Below are 27,243 nucleotides of genomic sequence, written 5' to 3'. Positions count from 1 at the left end.
CTGCTTAGAAATTAAGTGTTAACGAGCAGTTGGACAGGTGTACCTAATAAAGTGGCCGGTGAGTGTATATACACACACTATGTAAAAAATATATGTGGAAGACACCATTTTTTGTTAGATGGTGGGAACATGTTGCACTTTATAAATACCAGGTGGGAAAAGCAGAGTTGTGTCTAAAGCATTTTTAGTCCTAATTCTGGTCAGTCGGTGACATCTATTTCCGCTATTGTTGTTTTCCATTGCAAACACAGGCAAGAAAAAAAGAAATGCAGGCCAGCCAGGACCCACTGAGCTTTTCTTCCCAGCCTGGTGAAAAGAATTAATTATTCAACAGTAAGCAAGCTTTTAGCTGGCCATTTGTGTGCTTTGATCTAGGAATCAGGAGTTGCATGAATGCCTGTATTGTCATCTTATGTTTCCATAGTGTGTGTATGAATGATTGAAAATAGTGGAGGCCCATGCTTCATCTGGTAAAGTTTACACTTCAGGCACTGTGGACAGGCAGGCTGGCATTCTAAATCCCCAGATGTTGTTTATTTGTCCTGTAAGGTCACTCAGGCTGGCCTTGCCTAAATGTTTGCGTGAAAACTGCTCCGGGGTCAACCTTTAACAAACTGCAGCTCAAACGCAAAAGCCCACCCCTCCCCCCTCTCTGGCTCTGCTCAGTAAAACAACAGAATGTGTAGGTGTGTCACGCAGCCAGGTGCTGCAGGTATCAAAGATCTCATGTTATTGACAAGTTAATACCCTGTGTTTTTATTTAAACTTTATTGGTCAAGAACCTATAAAATACTGCGTCTGCCTGAAAAAAATAGCTTTTCACAAGACTATTTTAATATTTTTTCCACGATTTTTATCTTCTTTTTTTCAAGGTAATGTTTTTGGCATTTTCGCAATAAGGCAAGCCTGTTTTTTTAATTTTTTATGAATGATTTTACTCTGTTGCAAAGATTTACATGAAAATGTTTACCGCATTTACTATCTAACTGGGACGTCTTGGGAGTGATGAGAGGGGTTGCCGTAGAGACGAAGTACACACCGCAATACACTGGTCATAGCAAATTAACCATGTATCCAGTTAACGTAATGTAAAACTAATGCACGTGTAATTGTTTCACCAAAACAAGTTTTCCCGTAGGAGACGATATCTAGCCATACATTGATATATTTCCAGCCCTACCTTCCCAAAAATGTTTTGCAGAGCCACCATCTTTGCGACCAGAGCTTAGCACCGCCCAAGATGATTGTGATTGGTTTAAATAAATGCTAACAACCCAGAATGTTTTTTTCTTCTACCCTGGAATGTACAGTATGTGTGAAAGGGCCAGACCTTACTCTACAGCGCTGTGGAGCTAGGTCTGGCAATACAAGACTAGTTGCAGCTTTACAATATGGACATAATGGGTTTTGGGGGTTGTGCTGTAATTCAAGCTGCTATACCCAGAGCAACCATGTCTTTCATTTAGCACACTTGAGCAGCACACAAGAGCCCTGAACATCCCAAGATTATTCTTCTCACTGGCTACTCTCCTTATGTTTCCATTATACAAACAAAAAGCAGATAGAAACATCAGTGTTTTTTTGTCTATTTATGTCCCCTATATTCTGCTCTTTTCTACCTTGTGAGATGTACTCTTGTTATCTGTCACACTGTGATCTGTGATGTGCTCCCATTGATGGAAAATGCCTTTTCTTCCGATTACCTAAGATACTGCTAATTAGCATACGCTGTGTCCCCATTGTGTCATAACAAAAGTAAGGCCTTTAATTGGTAATGATGTGAATGTGGAAAAATGTTTTATTATATTGAGAGGTTTGGTGCATTTCATAGAGAAGCAGAGCAGATCCATGACATTGGTTGGCTACAGCTGGACACGTAATTAGAGTGCCTCCTTACCTATAATTTGTGTAATAGTTTTGGTTGGCGGCATGTTATTACCATATGAAAGGGCTAAGCAGGGGTCATGTGCATTGCAACAGCAATTAGAGCAGAGATGAGGGCAGAAGAATGTTTGGAGCCATTGTTAATTGGAAATCTCTACAAAGCTATGCCTTAATTATAATTTAGTCAGCTGCACTGTTTTAAACGCAATATATTCAGTTGCCATTATTTTCTGTAATAGTATTAACAGCTAGGTCTGTTCCCTTTCAAAGGGCCGGCTTTGAAGAGAAAGGAGATTGAATTAGATTAATTTGAAAAGCTGTGCTGCTACGAGTTTTTTTTCGTGCTAATGTTGCATGGTGTTCTCACAGTGACACTGGATCTGGTTTGTTTAGGAGATGCACATACAGTACCTTCTGATTTGAATGGACTAGAAATAGACCTTAGCTTACCTGCTAAGCTTACCCTAGCTTCATAGCTTTGTGTAGGATTCTATGACTAGTCCCTTAAAAATTGTAGCTTTGTAGCTGTGCCTAAATCCACTTATTAGTCAGCAAGCTTTGTATATTCATAAGTCAGACAATTTATATGTTCAGAGATTCAACGGTTATTATTGGGTTGCACCGAACCTAGATTTTTGGGGTTCCGCCGAATACCAAACCCACTTACAATTCTGCCGAACCCTGAACCGAACCGAATCCTACGGCCATCCTCAGTCCATTAATGAAGTACACAGTGTCCACAGCAGTGCATTTTTTGTTTTATTTTAACTGTAACAAAAAGAATAGGCAACATTATACCAGGCACACAAGTAGGAAAAACTATTTTTCACAAAGCCAATGTTTATCCTATCTCAAGATCGAATCAAGATTTTGTCAGTAAAAAAGCAACCGGAGTAACGTGGCTCAAGCAGATAGAGTAGCTTGCTGAATTCGGTGTCTTCCACTAGCTATTCTATAGGGCTGCAAGTCAGTGGCTATCATTTTCCCAATTGCTGCATGAATGGCTTTGGCTTGTGAGGTATCCAATGCCCACTGTTGGTCAGGTGTAGGGCTAGCTAAGCTGGTAATGGTCGTCTGGTTAACAATTTTTAGCTGTGACTGTCCTTACTTTGCCATACCTGAAGTTGATGCATTTTGGCTGCTGTCTGTAGATTCCTCAATGCACAACTCATATTCTTTCCGATGTTTCATATGCAAATGTCTAAACAGTGGTGATGTTGTGTATTGTTTAGGGTCCTTGCCACCACGAGATAAATTGCCATTTCAGATTGAACATGTAGCTGCACTTGAATTGCCTTCTTCTGACTGAAAATACTGCCAAACAACACTTTTTCTGCTCACGAGTTCCATTTTCTCACAGCCTGCTGCATCCACCTGCGGTCCACCTATGTAAACACCTTCCTGTAATCAACGGCGGTGTAATTATGTCGACCAGCGTAGTGCTCAAAGAGTATGGAAGTAACAAGAGGCTAAACTCATCAAACGTTGTGTTGCCTTCAGTCCAAGATGGCAACGCTGTAGCTCAGTCATGGGTGCGTTTGTTGTAATAGAGTTTTGCCTCTTGTTACTTATATACTCCTTGACAAGAGCATGAACTCAACACAACGTTAGCCTCTTTTTCTCAAGTCTTTGGAAGCGTTTTCGGCAATACCCGAAATCCGTCAAAAAGCCCAAAGTTTGGCTGAACCGAGCCTGAACTCTGGGTTCGGTGCATCCATAGTTATTATTGACTTGGTTGAAATATTGTCCCGTTTTCTTTAACTATAGCACTTAATCTGCATTTGACAAAAATCATTGTAACAATATCACATACTAAACCACCCCACCAAGGATGATGTTTCACTTTTGCATTAGTTGTCAAACCTAAACTCAAATGTGTTGCTCAGCATGTGTTTGTGTTTGAGTATCAAACAGATAAAACCGTGAGTCTAGAGCCTACATGAGTCTACGCAACTTCGACTAAGTGTTCATGGGCAATATGTGGTCTTCTAATTCTTTTGCAAAAACATTTCCACTAAATGTTTCCCCTTTTGTTTTTTAAATTAAACACATTCCTCATTTTTTCCTTCACCCAGGTCGAAATGAGCTGATAGCCAGATACATCAAGCTTCGGACCGGGAAGACGAGGACTCGAAAGCAGGTAAGACAAGAGAGGAGACATCTCTGTTGAATGAGTGTCAGAGGGCTGTCAAATCTGAATGCGTGCAGACTGTTGCCTTTGTTTCCAGACAGAGAAGAACACAATGCTTAGCTGTCGAAGGGACTTCTGAGGCTAACAACTCCCCCAGCACTGCTGCATGCATTGCATGAGCAGATGTCCCTGGATTATGACATTCCCAAAATTGTCACTTATCGGTACACATACATTATACTAACTGTAGTATTTTTTAAATCTAATATCTACTTAAAATGCAGTCTTTCATTTTCAACACTGAAACAGCTATACTACAAATAATATAAGAGCAATAAAAAAGAATAGCCACAGTAGCTTAACAGTGCAAGTATTCTACCTCAGCACTAAATCATGGAGGTTGTGCACTTGGTCGGAATAGAAGTCTGTATTAATAGGAAGGTAGAAGCCTTAATAGATTGGTACAATCTCTGATCAAAGCCAGAGTGCATCCTTTCTTCTGCAACCCCACAGCTCTTACCACAGAGTTGAACTCAGATTTCTGAATCAATCTGTGCTGTAATATTTCATGTAAATATAATAATAATAATAATAATAATAATATAAATTATGTAGTATCTTAATCATTCTTTTAAATGTACATTTCAGGAAATATAGTCAACAAATCAAAGAATACACTTTATTGTTGTATTCAAATTAGCTGATAATAAGCAGCTCTAATGGGGCTTCAGTAACTGTCTGCAACCCACTGGCTAATCTTACCTCTAAACAGGAAATCCCCTGTATGACCACTGACCTGAATGACAATGATAAACAAGCCAGTGTCTACAGTGACATTCGATCACTGTGTGTGAATTGATCAGCCTGGAACAGAAAGGTTGAGTGGTTTCTCTCTTTGTGACTCTTCTCCTCAAAACAGAATCAGAATGAAAGAGAGTTGTTTACAGCTGCACCAGGAAACACACACTTTGCTTTTATCGTTAGTTTAAATGCATGAGATGTGTGTGTAATTGCTGCATTGTTTATGTTAAGGCTGCAGCTAACGAGTATTTTCATCAAAGCTGAAATGGCAAATCGACCGAGATTAAATTATTCAGCAACAATGTATCGATTGTATTGGTCAAAGATTCAACAGTTTTAAGCCTTTAACATGCAAATCTTTAAGCCTTTGGATTTTGGACTGTTGATTGGAAAAACTACGTTTGAATATGTCAACTTGGGCTTTAGAAAAGTTTTTTATTTTTTACATTTGCTACCATAATCAATCAATTAATTAAAAACATTATCGTCAGTTTAATACAAATTAAAATAACCGTTAGCTGCAGCCCCAATCTTCAACATCAAGAAGCACTTGTTATATCACTTGACTCCATCTGGAAAATTCACCCTGGGTGTGATTAACGTGAATAGTGTCAGAAAAAACACCCTTCAAACCTGTCATGAACACACATTACTTCTCTTTCTAACTGATACTCACACTGCTGAATGTTTCATGTGAGAATATTAAATAATTTTGCACTCTGTGAACGTTAGAGGCTAAACTTGGCCGGTGAAATGCCTCGCCCAGCTCCCATAAGAATACTAGACTAGTCAATTCTCATTCAACACACATCAGATCACATCTGGGTGCTCTTAATGTGTGCCAAAGGGGCCTGCATCCTCCTTAATCAGTTCACTTAAGTGATGACAACACACAGCATAATGCTTTATTGGCTGTTAGCTGGGTGTGTGGTTTGGAGATGCTTTTGTTATGCACCTTTTTCTCCCTCAAGTGTCTGTTAAACAAAGAAATGTATAATCCACTTTGTACTTTTTGGGGTTTTCTTGTTTTTTATTATTCATTTTCTCTCTTTTTTTTAATGGAGGTGTCTAGTCACATACAGGTCTTAGCAAGAAAGAAAGTTCGAGAAATCCAAGCTGCCATTAAGGTACGTCTGGCTTTGCCCAGTTGCAGGGGGCTTTTCATTGCCATGGTTACAGGCTCTTCCTTTGTTTTCCTCCCCTCCCCTACCCCGCAGGTGTCTAGTCACATTCAGGTTCTTGCCAGAAGGAAATCTCGTGAGTTTCATTCCAAGCTAAAGGTATGCGCTTTTCTGCTTTTGGGCTTGTTGGTTGCTGTGCGACTTAACTTCCTGTTTCCCGTGGTGACAGAGTGAATGCCTGGTGCTCTGATTCCCACTAACCCAAATCTTCTGCTGACTGTAGTCTGTTCACATTTTCTAACCCCCCTCCACCTTTTCAGTCCATCTCTCTTACCCTCACTCAGACATGCTGTCAATGTCCTGTCTACTTGGTTTCATCTAAATGTGTGTATTCTTTTATTTACAGGCATTTGCTCATCATTTCAATGACTTAGAACAAAAATAGTAAAGACATTTTGTTTTGGTAAAAAATAAAAAAAATTAATTAATATTAAAGACAAATGGTACTCATAGTTAAGTGTTTGTTTTTTAATTATACAAGAGCCTGACTGGTACTGGATTTACTGAGGCAAATAAAAAATATATAACATACAATGTTTTGCTAATCATCCCTTAAATTTGCTTTTGAAAGAGTTGTGTCCAAGATATAGAATGTACTGAGGGAGGTATTTTACAGTTCATCCTCATTGGACTATGAATTATTCAACCAAATGATATGGCAATTCATTTAAAAACATGTTATTAGTAAATCTCAGTATGGCCCAAAGTATTGAACTGATTGAGAGACCGACAAGCGCTTTCTAGGAATTTCTTAAAATTCAGCAAAACAACTCTGTGGTAAAACTTATGTAATCATGACATTGTTTCTAAATAATGCATTTCTGTACTACAATTTCTTACTTATTGGCTGATATATACACCAATACCGGTCATAATAAGCCACACCAGTGAATACATCGGCCCAGTTGTTTACTGTTCGGGCTCTTATTTGTAATTTATACATTTGTAATAATTTAGTAAAATCTAAATCAAAATAAAATGTGGGGAAGCATGCTGGCATTGGCTGTTGATGAGTGGCTGAGAGCTTAAGGTCCGAGGAAAATGGACTGATGGCTGGCTCTTTCTGAAATGCTCTCTCTGCTTTCTTGTTCCTCCTTCAATCGGTTGGTAATTCCAGACTCTCACAATGCCATGGCTGTCAGCTGCTTTCTTTCCTCCCAGTTCACATGTCGTCATTTCAGAGCGTTCAGAGCATTACTTATTTCAGCAATAGTGAATTCTGTTGAAATCACTGTAGAAAGCTTTTCACAATGGCAGATTAAAATAGGAGAATAGCATTGTGAAAGAAGTCATCTTGAATGAACCAGTAATTTAAGGTATTTTATGAAGTAATGCTTATGTATCAAAGGACACACAACCCAGGTGCCATTTTCCTCTTTTCTTGGGGAACAAACTATATGTTTTGACTTTCACACTTTTCTCCACTCCCAGTATTCAACACAAATAAATAACCCCTCATTAATCTGTGTGTGAATGGTCTGCATTTATATAGCGCTTTTCCGGTCTTAGTGACCAATCAAAGCCATAGAATGTAAAAGGAAAAAAAATGGACGTAGCATCCATGAAGTCATCCATTGGTTTGTGGAATGCCGTTTTGAAGCCTCTAGTTTGGTGATATTTTTATTTTTTATTTTTTCAACTGAATGTGAGGATTTTTTACAGGAGGGTGGAGTTGGGGAGGAGGACGCAGCCAAACCAGTGTTGTTTATGTTTGCAATGGCTCTGTGCTAAGCTAAACACTAAAGGGGAAAGTTTCCAATTTTCAACCCTTCTTATGCGAGTCATCCACTGGAGCTTTGGCAGGTCAATGCCAACCTTTCAGGTACCGCAGCAAATCATCTGCTTGTATGGCAGTACAGAAAATCGGCACCCTTTCTAAAGTTATAAGCCAACCCTAGCAATCTAAAAATAAATGGGACCATAATTTACAAATGAACATCATGCTGTATTGAAGAAGACTTGAAACTGGTGATCAAAACCATAAACTCATTATGAAAATGTTTAAGGTAATAAATTAATGCCAAAGTAGGGTCATTTTTCCATAGACTTCTAAAGAAACTGACTTCTTTTTGCAACCAGTGGAGCTTCCCCCTGCTGGAAATTAGATAGAAGCAGGTTTATGTCACTTACGCATTGACTCCACTTCTCAGGCATGGAAGCTTTGTCTATCATTTTACAGTTTATGCTTAATGCGCTTTACACTACAGACACCATTCACACACATATTCCTCACCAACAACAACTAAACACATTCACACACCAATGGCCGATTGGTTCAGTATCTTGCCCAAAGACACTTTGACATGTAGTTGGGCCAGGGATCTAACCATCGACCTTCCAATTGGTAGACAACTGCTCTACCTCCTGAGCAGTCACAGTTGCCCCTTGTTTGTGGTGAGAGACAGAAAGAGTCAGACATGCATCTAGTCCCATGAATGCCTGGTCTTTCAAGGGCACAGGCAGCTGTCTGAAGAAAAACAGACTGCTTTTTTATGAATCCCTGTCTTTTCTTATTCAAAACAAATTAGAGTTCAAGCAAAAGGAAATGCAAGTATGCCTTTCACTTCAGGGGCATCAATGAAAACCTGCTGTTTCTGGTCTTGTCTAAGGCATCTGAGTGAAATTACAGTTATTACATTACTGTTCTGTTTTTTTGTTCATCATTGAACATTTTGATCAGATTGTAAAAATTCATTGAGACCAGGAATAATTTGTAAATACAAATTTCATAATCCTTTGTTATTAAGTGTTCATTAAACATGTGGTGTGTTGCACTGTGTTAAGATGGCTTGACATTCTTAAATGTAAATGTTTTTTTACTGATGTTTTGTAACACTTTTTCATGCAGTCTTGAATAACATAATATAAGAAATGTTGACTTATAAATTAATTTACAATAAAACCCTGTTTGTTTGCATCCAGGTTACAAGCATGGTAAGTCTTTTTTTGTGTTGCTGTTTCCGCTTTTATTAGGGCCTGCCTCGTCTTTCAGCTGCTAGTTTTGCATTTGTGCCCCTGCCTTCGTGACACAGTAGCTGTTGCCAGTGTTTTCCCAGTTTAGTGGTATCTCTTTGTGTCCTCATACTATTATCATACTGTAGCTTGACTGTGCTCCACCAACATCTGTTGCCAGCATGCTTACCTTTTAGCTTCTGCCACTAGTGAGTCTGCATGTGTTTGCTAGTGTATGGGTTACCCCAGTCTGCACTCTTCTGCAGTATTTACACTACATTTACCAGGTTCAATATGACTTTAAAGAACTTTGTGAATGCACAATAACAAAGGACCATTTCCAAAAATACATAAAATGTGTAGTGCACTTCTCCAAGCTTGTGTGGGTCGCTGTGTTAATATTCTATTAATAAAGCATGTCCATTTACCATTTACAATTAATGTTGTTAAATCCTGATCATTTAAAAACCTCTTCTTCAAAGATGAAAGAAAAATTTAGCTGTAGCTGTGAAAGTCTTGACATGCAGGCAAAAGCAGCCTTGATAGAAGTGCTGCTGAATGTTTTTAGAAAGTATTTACTGCTAGATCAACAATAAACTTTCATTTAAGTGCATACCAGTGCTATTGCATTGTATATTGGAATTGAATTCTAATTGTTTGGCACAGTCCTGTAAAACACTTAAATGGTAAGGCCCCTGCAACTTCTTTTAACCTGCTTGCATTTTACTGTAATGAGAGAGGTCGGTGGGGCTTTTAGTATGTTGTTTGGAGTCTGTATGTCGCTACCTCTGCCACATGTCCCACCTCCCCCTTCTGTGCGAGTGCTAAGCCTTTTGTGACTGCTGTTAAAGGACCAAGCCGTGAAGGACAAAGCCCTCCAGAGCATGGCCTCCATGTCCTCGGCTCAGATCGTCTCTGCCACGGCTATTCACAACAAGCTGGGCCTGCCAGGCATCCCGCGCCCAGCCTTCCCTGGAGCAGGGGTAAGAGCTTTGTCGGCACCCCACTATTGATCCATCCTGTCCAGCTTCACCCAGGGCAGCCATGAGGCCAACCACGCAGTCATCCGGGCCAAATCACATTACACACCACAGCTTTGCACAACTGCCCCTATCAGATAAGCACACAATCAAAAGGAGTGGTAGTCAAGATAACTACATCCACTGAACACAGAGCTAAGATCCAATTTGATCTTGTTTCTAACAGCTGCTTACAATTGTATGTTGTTTGTTCTTTGTTGTCTATGAATACATGTAATTCTGCAGATATGGCAGGGTATGATATCGGCTGGTCAGCCAGGATCCTCTCAAGAGTATGTATCATACTTCAGAAAAAAACTCTTTAAGCAACATTTTCAATATAGTTTGTTATAGTAATGTTTTTTTTCTAATGGGTCTGTCATTCTTTGTTCCAGTATTAAGCCTTTCACCCAGCAAGCCTATCCCATTCAGCCAGTCACAACAGCCATTTCAAGTAAGAATTCACCTGATTTAAAAACAATCAAGGAAAAAAGACCTGAAATGTACATCGCACTTTTTACAATTGCTAAATTTATAAATTTTTAAATGGAACTTTACATCTTTTTTGTTACTGGACAAAAGGTCTGATAATTTTCTAACTATGTAATGTATTAGTGATGTGCATTTCAAGAACAACTTAGCTGTTAAAGGTCCCATGACATGTTGCTCTTTGGATACTTTTATACAGACCTTAGTGGTCCCCTAATACCATTAGGGGACCACTAAGGCAGAAGCTGGGGGTGTGGCCTTGACCAACTGGCACTTTACTCGTTTGAAAACCATGATGTCTCCCTCATGGGTGGACCAAATTCTCTGGGCGGGCAAAGCAGAGAACGGGGATGAAAGGGGTTAGATTCCAGATCAGCCCATCTGAGCTTTCATTTTCTCAAAGGCAGAGCAGGATACCAAGGGCTCAGTTTGCACCTAGCACCATTTGTAGCCACTGTGGGACCATAGGCATGCTGAGGGAACGCATAATAATGTTAAAAAATCTCAAAGTGAAATTTTCCTGCCATGGGACCTTTAAATCTGTGCCTTTAGTCATACAGTGAGAGTTGGCAGATTGTCTTGGTGTAAAACAAATGTGTTGATAGAGCAAACGTTAAATGCTTAGGAGAAAGCAACAACCATAAAAGCAGGCGTTGATTCTTTCAACCCACCTACATTTATTTCCCCCAGATCACTGTATCTACAGCGTAGCCCCAGGAGGGAGGAGGGAAGTAAATCTTGGTATTTAAGGTTCTGGTTTGAGACCAAAATGAAATTAGTTTTGGCAAGTGCAGTTTTTATCGGTTACGTTTTGTTTACAAAAGTTAGTTTTTTAATTGTAAGATTTTAAGCGCATGTTGCTTAAATATGTTTAGATGGTATCAGTCAATGAAACTGTAAATATTCCCCTCATGCAACACAGCCTCATCCAGAATTTTTTTATGCTCATATAAATTAGATGAAAAAAGAAAATTCACAAGACATGCACAGACCGATCAGAAAGCAAACAATCTGTCAGCTGTGCATACAGAACTCAGAGACAATAGACCTTTTTTTTTCACCATGTGACCATTTTTTTGTTATCGCACAAATGTTGGAAAACCTTTCAGTTTTTTATCATTTCTTGCCCAGAACCTGCCACAAACATACAGTAAGTTTTCCTGGATATTAGACTGAGGTTTTGATCAGTTACTATTCTTACATATTCAATAAGTAAATATTGATTAAGAGTTAAGAGCAAATCTGTGCAATTAAATTTTTATCTGAACGATGTTCCAATGCGCAGCTGGGGCCCTAAAACAGTTTGTGACTTGCTGGGCATTTTTAAAGTAAAGAGGACTGTAGCCAGTAACAACATCAGGACCACAAACAAACCTGGCGGATGTCCCTGAATCCTCTCAAACAATATCGCTAAAATTACATGTTTTATTTGTTACAGTGGAAATGAACATATTCTTGCTGTAAAACAACCCACAGAAAGGACAAATCTTTTTATTATTTTGGTGTTACTGCAGGTTACGAGCCCACAGCAGCTTCAGCTCCCACAGCACCAGCATGGCAGGGACGCTCCATTGGTACATCTAAACTCCGACTTGTGGAGTTCTCTGCCTTCCTAGAGCAACAGAGAGACCCAGACTCAGTGAGTTAAGCATTACATTAAAGCATGACATATCACTATATCCTGGTGTTCATTTCCACCTCTTATCATTCAGTCCTTTCCTCAATGAATACACTGGGACATTTTCCCAGGCAGAGAGTCTGCTGAGATGAGGCCAAGAGGGGAGAAGCCTGGCCTGTAGGGACACACAGCATAAAAACCTGCAGAAATAATAAAGGACTATACTAATCAATCCAGTTTGCATGCCATAACTATATTCACGCTGCAGATGTCAGCCCAGCAAGACAATCCACAGACTCACTGAGTGTGAGTTAACAAATCAGCAGCTTTAAGTCTCACATTTCTTGTTTGCTTTAGCAATTTTTTAATGTTTGTCCACATTTTCCTGAGCACTTTGTTTTAGCATTGATACCGCATGACAACAGCCATTAATCTTATATTCAGCTTAATGCTTGAAATTGTTGCATTTGCCCTAAAGGCTACATGCTGGAGAGGCTGTTTTATGAGCTTTTAAAGTGAAGTGCAGCACCACATGACAAGGTTTTATTCAGTCACAATGAGGGCAACGAACCTCTGAAAATCAAATGTTATTCTCTGATTCGCTTCTCTTTCTGCTTTTAGCTTAGATCGTGGGTTTGAGGTTTAACAGACCACAATTTGATCCACTTTAGAAATACCAAATCCAAATATTCTCAGTTGAAGGAATAGAGCAAACATATATTTTTTTAAATAAAGCACTCACCTTTCATTACATATTGTCAATTTAGGTTAATTGTGGTTGCCTTTGATGCAGAAATATTGCTTTTCATGTGAGTGAAGTGTACTCATTTACCATTAGCATTTGAGAAAATTCATAATTTTACAATATGGGTTTGTCTAATTTACCATGTAGAGATAGATCTATCTTGGTCAAACAGATGAAGATTTGTGGTTTCACGGCTTTCTTGCCTGTAATAAAGTCAACATATAAGCGTATAGAATTTGGGTGAGGCAGTCTGGCATCCCCGGCTTGGTTTAATACAAATGAGGGGATCAGTTTGTTTTTGGCTTTAGTGAAGCAGGATGATATTTCCTAATTTGTACATCATAAAACCATGCAGGCAGCCAAATAAAAAGCAATGCTGCATAGGGTTATCATCATGAGGGTGTATTATACTAATCTAATTCTAGCTAGTTTATTATGTTAGTGGTTATTTTTCAGAATTGTTTATTTTGTTTCAGTAAACCTGGCTGTGTTGACTGACTCTCTGGATATTGATATGCTATAGATATTTTTTACACAACCTGAAATAGAGCACCATATTTTAAAGTATGTTTCTAATACTATTTTTTTACTCTTTCAGTACAACAAACACCTATTTGTACATATCGGACAGACAAATCATTCCTACAGTGACGCCCTGCTAGAGTCGGTGGACATTCGTCAGATTTATGACAAATTCCCAGAAAAGAAAGGAGGACTGAAAGAGCTGTATGGAAAAGGTCCCCAGAATGCCTTCTTCCTTATAAAATTCTGGGTGAGTATTATTTGTCAGGCACAATATTGATGATATGAAATGGCAGTGTTACAGCTGGATTATGTTTTACACACATCAGTCTTAATATCATTGTGAAATGTTGGATGGCAGAATCAGTAACAGTCTGCTCAGGTTCGTCTTTAGTGATTGGGTGTAATCAGTCTACACAGAGAAGATTGCTCTCTTAATGTTTGCAGAATGCACTCTGCTATATTTGGACTTGCATAGCAGGAGAGCTTTTGATCAAAGCACTCGCTAATTCAGTGTAATATCTCCCAACAATGGAGTGACCTGGTTGCACTGCTAATGGCTGTTTAAACATTGCATGTATTTCCACCCTGATGCAAAATGCTAACTAGCGGCAGCCAACAAAGTAGGACCGTATGCACTTGGACCAAGTCCCTTCAAATTCCTTTTGAAGTGACCGACAAATCTAAATTTCAAATGAAAGACAGAATCTGCACAATAATGAATGTATAACTGCTTTGCTTAATGAAGGAGGAGAATGTTGTAGGAGGATGTCTCCTCTTTTTGTATCCATAATGAACAGGACGTTCAGGGCATAGAAAGGCTACCCTCCGGGAGCAGACCAGTTCAACTTTGTAAATCAGTCTTTTAACGTAACTTAATTTAATCCTCTTTAGAATATCGTTTTGTATAGGGACACATTTACATGCTTATTCAGATGTGGCTGAAATCTTTTCTTCTGATATGTGATGTACATGTTTAATCTCGACCGCTCTTGATTAAACCGTGACAAATAAAAATTAACATTTTTAGATACCACATTTAAACCAAATTCTGACTTGTGATATCTCAATGGCATACTACATACAAATTGTTTACTTGTTGTGTACTAGTCTTTATAGTGTGTTGTTTTTCCAGTTAGTGTCACAAAAGTTAGGGGTTGCTAGAGACCAAAACAGAGCTAAAAGAATCTGAATATTGGACTTTCGTCATGTGATCAGAACTTAGACTCCCTATGACTGCTAATGTTTCTCCTTAACTGTTTGATGTGTCAAAAGACAACTGTTGCTAACACACACCACATGATTAAAACCTGCTTAAATTGGTGCAACGGTGGTGATGGCGCAGTGGATATGACACATGCCTTCGGAGTGGGAGACATAGGTTTGAATCTCACTGCGATACATCAACTAATGTGTCTTAACCCTTAGTTGCTCCAGTGGCGTGTGACCTCTGACATATATAACAATTGTAAGTCGCTTTGGATAAAAGCGTAAGCTAAATGACATCTAATGCAATGTAGCTATAGGTAGTAAAAATTAAATTCAGGCTGATTTATTGGCCAATATTTGGCTTTTTGCAGATATTTTGGTATTGGTGTATATGTCAACTAATGTAAAGAAGTTGCAGAACAAAAATAACAAAACAAGGTTTGAGGTAGTCTCGCAAATACATTCAAAGAATGTATATTTACACGGGCTTGATGTTGCTTGTTGTATGAAATACCTGACAAAGGTTGCTGTACTAAAACATAATTACTCAATTAATTTAATTTTTGTTTATGTGTTGCCTCACCACTTATTCTCTTGTACACCTGTCTGTACGTTGTTTACTGTCACTCTCCACTCTCACTTCAAGTATTTTATTTCACCATTTAAATACACTGTATTGTGTATTGGTTTTGTGTATTTTTTAATCCTGTAAATTCAACCCTAAATACCAATACTGATTTCCACTGCGTTCTCTCTGGCTTCTCTCTGGCTCCCAGGCTGACTTGAACTGCAACATTCAAGATGATACCGGATCTTTCTATGGAGTCACAAGTCAGTACGAAAGCTCGGAGAACATGACCATTACGTGTTCAACAAAGGTCTGCTCCTTTGGCAAGCAGGTGGTCGAGAAGGTCGAGGTATGAACTCTAATCTTTTTGTCCTGGCGATCAGAACAAAAGCTAAAACGGGATTTGTTAACTACAATGAGTATTTACACTATATCTATGTATTTTGAGGTTACATACCACTTAAATTAATATTTTTCTCTTTTTCTTCAGACTGAATATGCACGGTTTGAGAATGGACGCTTTGTCTACCGCATAAGCCGGTCTCCCATGTGTGAATACATGATCAACTTCATCCATAAACTAAAACATCTGCCAGAGAAATATATGATGAACAGTGTGCTGGAGAACTTCACTATCTTATTGGTAATTACCAGACTGACCTGAGTGGGCGAGATCCCTCTCCAGGACTCTCATTCTTTTTCTTCTCTTTGCTGTCTGGATGTGTTGGTGGCTCCAGCTGGCTTTATAAAACAAAGAAAAGTGGGGTGGGAGGGTTGGCCGGGCCTTGAGATGAGTTCCTCAAGCTTTGCTCACATTGCTCTCATTCCACAGGGGATGAAACATAGTGTGAGGAACTTCATTATCTGCAGGGAACAAGGGAGGCTAAGAGGGGGCAGGAATCCCTGTTATTATCCATCACATGGGGTCTTAAAGTGTAATTCAGCAATACTAAGACAGCAAAAAAACAAAAACAGGCATCGGTCTTTACACTGGAGTGTGCACGCAAAATAGCAACCAGGGCACAAAAGCATCTTAAGGTAAAAAAGGTTCACAAGATTTCAGAAAAAGCATGATGGTAGAAATTATCCTAGATCAATGAGCGCCTCATAACTGTCTGTAGAAGACAAACATCCTAAAATTCTACATTTAGTTGTTTTTGTATTCCGTATTAAGGCAGTGCCCATTTAAAACATGCCAGTTTGAACAGGTCGATTGCTTGTCCTCCTGTATTGCAGCTTGCAGCTTTCTCTAGAACTGCTTATCCAAACAACTTCACACTCAATACCGCGCTCCCTCGGGTCCTGAGCTATACACCTGCCGTGAAAATAGTTGCACCCTCTAGCAATGCTAGAATACACTTTCCTCGCATTCTGTTTTATATCATTTTTTATTTAAAGGGTTGTATTCCATTGAATTGCCATTTGCTCATTATGCTCATACAGAAATCATGAGTTTTATATTCATTCATTTCATAAGACCACAACTGCTAGATTTAAGGTTAAAAAAGCTGATTAAAGAATATGTTTACTTTTTAAACTGAACTTCCTCTCATTAACTGAAAGGTGTAGACTGCTGACTGCACATTCAGCTATTTTTCAGCTTGAATGATTCTACATATAAAACATTACTGTTGGATTGTTTACCAAATTTGTGCTTTGATATCTATGTATTTATGAATATATAGCTCATAGACAGTTAAATATGTCAAGTTACTTTAAAGTGTATTCCCTATTCTCTTCAGCACCACAGAGAGTCGACATTAAGAAACTCCTATTGCTTTAGGCAAATTTAACATTTGAAGAAAAGCACCTAAAAGACTTCTAACATTGATTGTTTTCTGGAAAACAGGACCCTGAGCTTTTCATTCTACACATGCGTGGCTGCTTTGAAAATATGGCAACTCCTTTAATACTTGTACTTCAATACTAGAAAGTGACTGTCTGTTCTATTGCAGGTTGTGACGAATAGGGACACCCAGGAGACATTGCTATGTATGGCGTGTGTGTTTGAAGTTTCAAACAGTGAGCACGGCGCCCAGCATCATATCTACAGACTGGTAAAGGAATGAGAGGCTCCGAACCTCTCCCTCCCATAATCCCCCCCCCGTCTCCTTTTCATTGACTTACCAACCTCAAGACTTGGTGGCAGTGCCTCTACCTGAAAGTCACACCTACAATGCTTTTTGGTCATGGTATCGGGTGAAGTCAGTTGTTATAAATAAGTTTTAATATAATGTGTTTGTAATTTGACTGCAGCTGTGAATTGCGGTACAGTTTTATGTTTGAAATGTGTTGAGTTGGTCTCTGTGGGTATAAATGTGGCCGTTTTTAAAAGAATTTACTAGATTAATTTGGTAAATGGAATAATGTGTCGTCCTCTTCTGCTTTGTTATGTAGACTAAGAAAAAAAGGATGCTGGCCTTTTCTTTCAGCTGCCTGATGTGGTCTGTGTAATATGTTTGAGTGTGTTTGGTGTGTATGTTGTTCATAATATGTGAGCGTACATACTGTAGATATACAGACATGCATCCACAGCCAATAGATTTTCCAAAGAAACTGAACTAACACTACATTGACAGTTGAAAGCAAGGGGATATGAATATTGGAGAAGTACTGCTATTTCTTTAAAGAAAACTCAGCTTTCAGTAGTATATTTATCCCTGTTGAAGCACTCCAAGTCTTTGACACTAACAACAGAATGCACTGTGAAAATACTACAAACAGTTTGCCTGCATCTGCTCCATAAATGTAAGAAGTCTTACCACCTGCTAAGCATTTTCAAGTCTTTTTTTCTGTGTCAACTGATAGGTGAATGTGTAGGTTTTAGACAGATGAAAGTACTACAAAAACTACTTAAACCAGAACTCTTATCCTGTCCAAAAGCACTTTGTTCCCCTTCCTGGACTTCCCTTAGTAATACTTACTTTTTTCTGTTAGAACTGTGGTTTTAGAGAAACACTTATAAATAATCACAACACTATAAATCACGTGTAGAAAGAAGGCTTTTTTCAGGACGCTGTGGCTTTGCCCTCCGAAGGATTTAGAATATTGTTCCCCTCTGGGATCTCGGGTGTAAAAACTTCAAACCAGAGTGGTGCTGCCTTCACGTTCACACTATAGTCACATGTTTCTGTGGCCTACGCCGATCCCGAGCCTTAAACATGTTATAGCCGTGAGAACTCCAAAAGATGCCACTTAAACTGTGATCTCTACGTGGGAGGACTCTTTATATGTTGTGAAAGAAATTCACAATACTATCTGCCAAAGTGTAGATGTACAGTGCCTTAGAATACACTCTAACATTACCCGTTTCTTTGTTTTAAGTCTAAAATCAGTTCTGTGGTTCAAACGGGCAAAAATAACTCACCGCTAAGTTACTTGGTACATCTTCACATCTGAGAAATTGTTTCTTATAATTGGTACACTCTAGGAAATAGTTTTTTGTTGTTGTCAAAAGCAGTACACTTATGTTAAATTAAGTTTGCAAATGTAAGCTCAGAAACAGTTATAACACATGTTGTATTTTTCTCTAACGCTGTAATTATGTTCTTAAAATATCAGCCTTTTTTCTAGAGTGTACTATAAACAGAGACTGACTGCCTTTCCCGTCTTAAAAGACCAAAAATACAGAGATACAGTAAATCTTTTGTCCTGTCCTACATGGTAGCAAGTAAGTGCCTTTGGTTTAAAATTTACATCTTCAAAAAGATCAAACAGAAATTAAAAATGAAATGTTGCTAGACCAAAAATGAGACATAAGTGAAACCAATCACCACATTGCCTTTTTAAAGGATTGTAATGACAACACGAGGAAAGCTGGTTACCGGGAAAATTAAGAAATGATGTATTTGAAGAAAACTGAATTCTTTGCTTGAGGTCAAAGACTGAAAGACCTGCTGATAACGTACAGCCGCTGACTGCATTCAGGATGTCAACTCGTATGAACACCACAGCTGTTTGCTTCATGCACACTTGCAGGTTCAAGTGTTTAAAAAAAAAAAAAAAAAAACGCTCCCGACCACACACTCACATGATGTGAAAACCACAGAAATAAATCACAATGTGACCTTTGATGCAGACACAGCTGTGATGTTGACGAGGGGCCGACACAAGATTTTCTAATTTATCTTTCAGAACTTAAAAGTGAAAGTTTATTTAATAGTGACTCTACAGTACTACTTCTAAAATATCTTGTAATGTGGTTGATTTTTTTTTTTCCAAAACCTGTTTGAGACGCTGTTTCAGAAACTCATTTTTCACAACCCTAGTGTGGACGAGGCCGTCAAGGTCAATACTTTTCTCCGTAAGGACCATAGCTACGCAAACATTTACTGTTTCTTTCAAAACATTATAATTCTCTAAAGTATTTTAATAGAAGAAGCTCTAAATAATTGCAGACAATGTCTCTGGCAGATGCAGATAAAGTTCAATCATTCAGTATTTTTCCACAGTCCTGTGGACACTGTAGAGTTTAGTAGGCTCCCCCCCCCCCCTTATGTTTACCCTGTGTATCTGTTCACATTTATTGATTACTTAGGACGATGTTTTGTTATTGTACTTGTATACAGTTGTACTTGGTTTTGTGATGACATTGTCTGTATATTGCAAGCCCAATAAGATGGTAATGATGTTGCTGCTGCACTGCTGGTACATTTTGACATGTTGTTTCAACACTAAAACAACAGGACTGATGCCCTTGATGGCACGAATGTTTAATGGATCATCTAAAAGGAAAATGGACACGTTAAAAGAAATCTGCAAAGTCGAGGAATCATGCTACAAACATATCAGCAGTTTAGCTTTTGTTATTTGTAATTCTGTCAAGTAGGTACTGGTACCTTTTTGTTTTGTGACCATTTTCAGATGGTGGCTTTAAAGTGATTTTTCACTTAGCTCACATATAGTTGTCATACACACATTTAGGTTTTGTGTGCAGACTTGTTTTTTGTAAAAAGGTGCTTTGTACAAAAGTATATATCTTAGCTTTTCTTGGTACAGATGTGTGATATCTTTTCGTATCCATGACAGTAAAGTGTGGGGAGCAAAGGAGAGAAAAGAAGCTCTGCTATGTTTCTGTGTTCTGCATATGGTCTTGTCTTTGCTCTGTAACAATATGATGCCTTCTCGATAATAGTAGATATTTTATAGCTTTCTAGATACTTTGTATGTATGCAATATTGAAGTAAAATAAATCTGAAAATATATAGCCTTTTGATTGTCACTTCAGTTAAAGATTTAACATAGTTATGGTGCTAAAGCAATCAGCACACTTTGAGTATTCACTCCGAAAGCAGTAATACACGACTCTGTGTGGAGTGAGGACCCATATAACAGCAGAAACCTCACATCAACAGTAGATGGAGCCTGGCACTTGCTTTATATTTCACTCTCTGTGTCTCTGTTTCACATGCAAGACAACACATTTAAATGTACAACACTGTAATACCAGAAGCCCTCCCCAGAGGGAGACATTGTTTATTTAAACCCAAACTTGATTGTCTTCCTTTTGCGATCAATCCATAAATCAAGGCACCTGTAAAAATTATAAATTTTATAATTAATTTGCAGTGACAAACTATTTTAGAGCAATACACTGCATATACTGAAAGCAGAAATAGTTAAAGCTCAATCAACAATTATTCTGACCGTACAGGTATCAGAGGATCTTAGAAATATTTTCCTATTTTCCTGCTGTGTTTGCAATCAATATTGATGAAAACAAACAACAACATTAGTAACTGAGATGTGGTTGATGTCAAAGCCCCTATTTTAAAACAACTGTCAGATAATTGGGGGATTATATCAGTTTGTTCCTGCAGTTTTGAACTAAACCTTTGGAGGCAATCAAAGGAGTTAACACAGTCAACTTTACACTCAAAATGTTGATTGTGATTTGGCAGGATATATGAAGGAATACATGGCAGATTGTATTGCATAGCACCACCATGTGGTCATTTATAAAGCACCTTACACTTTAATAACTTCTGAACCGTGGGTGGTGGAAGCCAAATTATATGAATTCTGCAGTTCAAGGCAGCCTTTAATTGGCCCTAACTCAGTGTTCATGCGTCTGACTTAATTGACATTTTGTAATTTATTCTAGTATGAAGTTATAATAGACACAGGGTATAAAGTATTTTTAAATGGCACAATGATTCTCCATGTGTAGTTGATTGCAAAAGTTTTCTTTGAATGAAATGACAGATTTAGGGAATTGTGCACATTGATTGAGGTATGTGTTCTCTGAGTGCTTTCTAATGTCAATATAATTCATTTACTACTGTCAAGGCTCTGCAGAAAAATGTGGTTAAAGCTAAGGTGAAGGTTTTACCAACAACTAGTCACTCTTTTACACACACACAAACACACACACACACACACACACAAACTAATCCACCAAAACCTTGAAAACAAAAACAATTGTATATTGTAACAATACAAGTGTTCAGGACTCAACCAGGCTGAAATCTGAAAGCAGTCAATGAGAAGGAAAAACAGAATGACCTAAAAGCTACCAGGGTCAAATTCAAATGAATTGTAGCATTTTAAAAAGACATCACTTACCTTTAAACACCTCACTCATCTTGACACTCACTCTCAAAGACATAGGCCTACCAATCAAAGCAGCACAGTGAGTCTTAGCTGACACTTAAGAACCATCAATACTGCTACTACATTTAGTACTGATATTTCTAACTCTCCAGGTAGGCCCTGTCCTCACCATAGTCTTAAGGTTGTCCAACATCTGCCTCCTCTCACTCATATCAACAAAAGCAACCTGACCCTGAATGTTCACTTAACACAAAATTGTAATCCAACAGATGTGGAGGTCCCGGCTGCTCCACTGGATCTCTGAATAGGCTTGATTATAAGTTTCTTTGTGTTTCTGCCACACAGCTTTGACTGCAGGAAGTCTGCTTTGCAATGACCTGTTTTTTTCTTCTGTTTGAATTTTAAGTTATTCATTTCTCTAAAGTAAAATATAAAAATGACTTATATACATGTTTTATATTTTGATTTTAGGCTAGCTGGAGGAGTGAGGGAAGGACCCTTACACTCTGTTACGTTACACACTAACCCTGGCAATCATATCATAGCCACGCCCTAAAACACCCCCTGCTTTATCGCCGATTTTAAAATCGACGAAACTATAAATCAAAAAATTAACATCTTTTGGTATTGCATAAGACTTAAAACTAGTGATTGAGACCATAAAATCATTATGCACATGCTCACTAAATCAATGAATCAAGTGAGAAGTGAATCACTTTTTCAGACTTCTAAAGAAACAGACCTCCTTTTGCAACATCACGTGTCGCCCCCTGCTGGAATTCAGATAGAATGCCGAATAAGGCAAGACCTTAAATGATTTCTGGATGCTGTTGTTGTGTCCCTGATGTTAACGTATATTTGATGAAACCTGCATCAGCAATGCAGCCATTTCCGCCAACTAACGGCAGGATTTCCTGGGATCTGCACACACAAGAACAAGAATACAAAATATGAAAACATTTAAACATGTTACACTCTTTCCAAGACTCCTTTTTATTTTTATGTTCTATATGTTTTCACACTACACTGGAACATTGAACATTGGAACATTGATCATTGCTGCAAATACAATTGCTTATAAGCATGGCGAGACGGCATGAGACGGGAGGCTCCAGGGTGCAGCGATAGAAGGACTTGTTTAGTTTGCCTATACTCTGCATCTGTAGACGGACATATATTTCTAAGTATTTTACTCAATAGTATGATAGTCTGTATTTATCTTGTAGACATATTTTTAAAGTAATTTTATTCATTTGTATGATTGTCATTACTGTTTAGTGAAAAAACACCAAATAATTTCAAGCATTTTATTCATTAGCATGATAGTCGACGCAAGCTTATTTTATTCCAGACGCAAGCTTTTATTTTGAAAAGTAGAAGCTCGGGGATGGCACCAGGCGGGATGACATGAGATCAGGCTGCAAGCATACAGTCTTGGAATTATAGAACCAAACTCCTCTGGCTTGATTATAGCGCCACCCAGTGGTCCAGATGTGTAATTTTTGACCGTTAGTCTATGACATCTACCCTGTAAATTTAAAGTAGTTTACGTTAGTGTAAGAGGTGAATCCAAACGAATCAGTACACCTTGGAGGCGTGGTCTCAGGAATGGCCGTAGATGATATCCTCCAAATTTCGTAAAACCTTTTTGTAGCACCCACTTAGTGGCCAAATGGGTTACAGCACCTCAAAGTGTTCCCAGCTAACAATTTTTGGTTCCCAGAATATTCTGGGAACGTTCGTTTTTGGTTGTGGGAACGTTCCCTGAAGGTTTTTTTTTTGGTTGTAGTTTGGTTGTCTGTATAGGTTAATTGGAAGGTTTTCTTAACGTTCCTGGAACGTTCGTTTTTGGTTACAGCGAACGTTCTCTCAAAGTTACAACCTTTGGTATAATTATACCAAACAAGAATCTACAGTTCTGTGCAGATCGGACACACAATAGTTCGAAAAAGCAGGTTTCCGATATATCCTAGACCTATTGCGATTTATACTAAAAAAAAAGTCTAGGCAGAATGAGCGTGGCCTAAGTCATGTGATTCAGCGCCATTCAGGGAACATGTGGAAATAAGATTTTGTGCGATGGGATGGGAGTTAGAGGGCAAAACACGTTTTTATTAAAGCGCCCCCTGCTGGCAGAAGTGTGTCAGTTGTTGTGCCTGAGGTCCCTGCACGGGACTGGACCATAGACTGTATATATATTGATTATATATTGTTATTATTATTATTATATATTGACTCTATTAATATTAACGATCTGTGGACTGGACCAGTCCTGAAAATTGCACTGTACGTTCGCTGTTTTCAAATCAACACAAGCATTCGAAAAAACAGATGTTTATCACAGAAGTTGGCAGACCAAACCAAAGATAAAATGCCAGTAAAAATATATATTAAACCACTTTCATGTATCTTAAAAAAAAAAAAAATCGGATATTTTAATCAAAGTTATCTCCCACTTTCACATATGAGGCGATTATAGCTTATTCAGTTTTAGGCACTTTTTTTTAATCTTAATTTATGTTCTATCATTTTTCAACTATTTTTGTGATTTTTTAAACAGTGACGATAAGACATAACCCTGCAGCGGACCTCCAACACAACTCAACAGGTATAGCCCACTTGCTGGGATACTTGCTGATGCAGTCATGTGATCTCAGCAGAGGCAGCTTCGTGAGCGCGAAGAAGCATTAACGCACCCGTGTTTTCTTGGACCTGGCCAAAAGAAAATGCAAAGAAGGAAGCATGGACCTCCGAATGTATGGTATTAATGGTAACGCCGTTTGCGTAGAAGCTCTCCTTCGCCCTGCATTGTCTACTACGCACTGGCAGACGACGTGCGACGGCGCCCTCTGCGGTCACAGTTCATGATGGGTCACAGCTTTCTGTGGAACACCGGCAGCTCCATCAGCAACTTCTCAGATGAGTCTGGGACGCAGCGCGCATGCACACAGACGAACTGAGTATGGACAAGGCTGCGCTTTTCTCCAGAAATGCGGATTTAAATCTATTTTAAGAACGATTTCTTGTCTTACGTCTTAATAAGAAATAAGGTTTAGCAGACACCCATGATGGAGTCGGAAGAGAGTAAGATATCAGTGTGGGTCTGCCGAGAGGAGAAGCTCGTCTTCGGCTTGTCAAAGCGCACAACCTGCGCTGATGTTGTCCAAGTACTTCTGGAGGACCAGTTCTCACAGCATGGCCTCTCCACAGCTTCCTGCTCGCAGTCTTACTGCATCGTCGAGAAATGGAGAGGCTTCGAGAGGATCTTACCGAAGAAAACCAAGATTTTACGGCTTTGGGTCGCGTGGGCAGAGGAGCAGGGGAATGTCAAGTTTGTGTTGGTGAAAAGTGAGGCGTCTTTGGCGAACCACGGAGCCCGGAGCGCAGAGGCGCGTGTAGTGCTCAGCAAACACAGCCCCTGTGTTACCAAAGGGACCGCACGGTCTCCCATGGGTGGCATCCCACCCGAAAAGCAGCGTCGAGTCGTCAGGAAAGCTTTCAGAAAGTTGGAGAAGATTAATCAAAAGAGGGCGCAGAAAGATGCGTCCTCTGGGGAAAAGATGGAAACGTTGGTCCATCTTGTGATTTCTCAGGATCATACAATCCGCCAGCAGATCCAGAGGATTACAGAGCTGGACTCAGACATCGAAAGATGCGAGACAAAAGTGCATTTTGACAGAATAAAAAGACACGGGGTTAATTATGTGCAGGACACGTATTTAGTGGATGCTGCTTCCAAGCGAGAGGGAGACAAAGTGTGTTCAGCTGAGACTCTCGCCAAGTTTGAAGAGTATGTCCGGCAGTGTGAGGAGGTGGTTCGACTGCAAGAGGAGCTCTTGGAGCAGGAAGCCCTCATAGACATTTTCACGGTGCAGATGCAGGAAGAGCTGAACCACCGCTGGATGCAGCGGAGAGACAAGGAGCTGCACAGCAGAGTGACAGAGCCGGGTGAGGGCGCACCATCCCACCCCGGCACCGAGGCAAACACAGCCTCAGAAAACGGGCTGATTTTGGAAGAAGAGAGGATCAGAACACAGCTAGATGCGAGTTTATACATCGGTCTGCGCCTCAACACGGATTTAGAAGCTATTAGGAGCGATTTAGAGTTGACCCAGGAGATTTGTGAGACGAGGGAGAAGGAGATGAGGGATTTACTCGAGAAAGTGAACACTTTGGACATAGAGGAAGGGACAGAGGAGAGATGTAGACACGGGGCAGATGACAAAATAGAGATGACGAGCACTTTGGAGAGGAAAAACGAGTGGGTGGAGCAGGCCAGGGGCCTGTCCAAAGCTCACAGTGTGAACGATGACGACTCAGACACTGGCTTAAGTTCTCTGCACAGCCAGGACTCAGGCAGTCACACTGTGTGGGAGTCATTGGTTTAGGATTTTACCAGGGAGGAAGGTGGCTTATCTGACTGTTTATCATTTTTCAACTAGAAAAAGAAGAAACTCATACAGTCTCAGGGATCCTTGTTGCTCTGAAGTAAACATGGATGAAATACTGGATTTATCTGACATTATGCTGTTCTAAAAGGGAGAAAAAACCCTTGTATGTCATCATAACAATCCTTACATATACCTATATTTTCATATCTTTCTATAGAACATCCTTTAAGAACTAATACACTTTTTTGTTGGGGCATGCTGTTTTGACGTAAAACAATAAAAGCTGTTTTTGAAGCTTGATTTGTTAATTGTCCCCCTTTTCTCTTTACAATGAGCAAAACACATAACAAAACTGAAAAGTAAAATTTTAAACATTAAAGGAGAATTCAGGTTAACTCCAACACGTAGCTCTGTTGTTTGTAAATTTGAAGCGCTGTCAGTAGAACATGTGCATGGCCAGGCATTTTTAATGACATTTTGAGCATGTTAGGAGGCTAAAAAAGGGCCTGTTGGGGGCAAAATTTAGCAGGATAACTCAGTGTAGGCACAGTATATTGAAAAATACTTTTTTTTTCTGCGATATACATTTTTAAAAGATATATTTTAAAAAGATGACATAAATAGCTAAATTCTAAATAATAAATCATTCTCGACTACTGCAGTGATTTTGTAGGTGAGTGCATTTACATAAAAGATAAAAATGAAAAAGAATATTTTCTAATGTGAACCATTCTTTGTTGAACTTTAATACTTCACAAACACTAAAGCAACTAAGTGCTGTGACTACTCTTCTGAAGTGATTTTGGAGAGGGAAATTAGGCAGAAATATGCTGGTTGACTGACATGACACCATTGTATTCATGTAATAATCGATACAGGCTAAAGTGTGTGATAATGATTGCATGTTGCTTCCTCTAAATTTCAGGTTGTGGTCAACTAGCGGGGCCAGCTTGTTTGTTTGATGAATTGATCAGACCTGCATGTCACACGCACTAGCAACAAACTCTGTGTTTTAGAACAATTAAATCAGTGCGATGTGACTATGACGCATGCGCACATCGCATTGTTGATGCTAAAACACAATATAGTTCAGCCCTAGACAGCACCAATATTTTCAATTTTTCTCTCTACTGACAGCAATCCAAATTTACAAACAACAGAGCTACAAGTTGAAATTGACC

The 27,243-nt window shown here is 39.0% G+C and overlaps 2 protein-coding genes across 10 annotated transcripts in view; both read left to right on the top strand.

The window, feature by feature from the left end:
• Positions 1–20,323, top strand: part of tead1b (TEA domain family member 1b) — a 58,142-nt gene extending 37,819 nt beyond the window's left edge. For 2 of the 9 annotated variants that reach the window (XM_034868851.1, XM_034868860.1), the window contains 11 exons: positions 3,960–4,024; positions 5,881–6,096; positions 8,920–8,931; positions 9,801–9,932; positions 10,215–10,261; positions 10,364–10,422; positions 11,972–12,096; positions 13,419–13,592; positions 15,328–15,468; positions 15,610–15,762; positions 17,075–20,323. In XM_034868851.1, coding sequence (XP_034724742.1) covers positions 3,960–4,024; positions 5,881–6,096; positions 8,920–8,931; positions 9,801–9,932; positions 10,215–10,261; positions 10,364–10,422; positions 11,972–12,096; positions 13,419–13,592; positions 15,328–15,468; positions 15,610–15,762; positions 17,075–17,188 — 1,238 coding nt within the window. In that variant the 3' untranslated portion in view covers positions 17,189–20,323. The remainder of the gene's footprint in view (positions 1–3,959; positions 4,025–5,880; positions 6,097–8,919; positions 8,932–9,800; positions 9,933–10,214; positions 10,262–10,363; positions 10,423–11,971; positions 12,097–13,418; positions 13,593–15,327; positions 15,469–15,609; positions 15,763–17,074) is intronic. The other 7 variants (XM_034868875.1, XM_034868883.1, XM_034868891.1 and 4 more) reach the window with 7 other exon arrangements.
• A 4,152-nt stretch (positions 20,324–24,475) lies between these two features.
• rassf10b (Ras association domain family member 10b) lies at positions 24,476–26,360 on the top strand. Its single transcript, XM_034878787.1, has one exon. It carries the CDS (start codon positions 24,737–24,739, stop codon positions 26,057–26,059), a length of 1,323 nt encoding a protein of 440 aa, XP_034734678.1. The 5' UTR covers positions 24,476–24,736; the 3' UTR covers positions 26,060–26,360.
• The last annotated feature ends 883 nt before the right edge of the window (positions 26,361–27,243 follow it).

This window comes from Etheostoma cragini, chromosome 1 (assembly GCF_013103735.1).
Source record: "Etheostoma cragini isolate CJK2018 chromosome 1, CSU_Ecrag_1.0, whole genome shotgun sequence".
Classification (NCBI taxonomy): Eukaryota; Metazoa; Chordata; class Actinopteri; order Perciformes; family Percidae; genus Etheostoma; species Etheostoma cragini.
Note: the sequence above shows the minus strand (reverse complement) of the source record. Positions and strands in the feature narration are given on the sequence as shown.

Excerpts from the sequence above, each read along its gene's own strand:
- rassf10b (XM_034878787.1), top strand. The coding sequence starts at position 24,737 with ATGATGGAGTCGGAAGAGAGTAAGATATCAGTGTGGGTCTGCCGAGAG.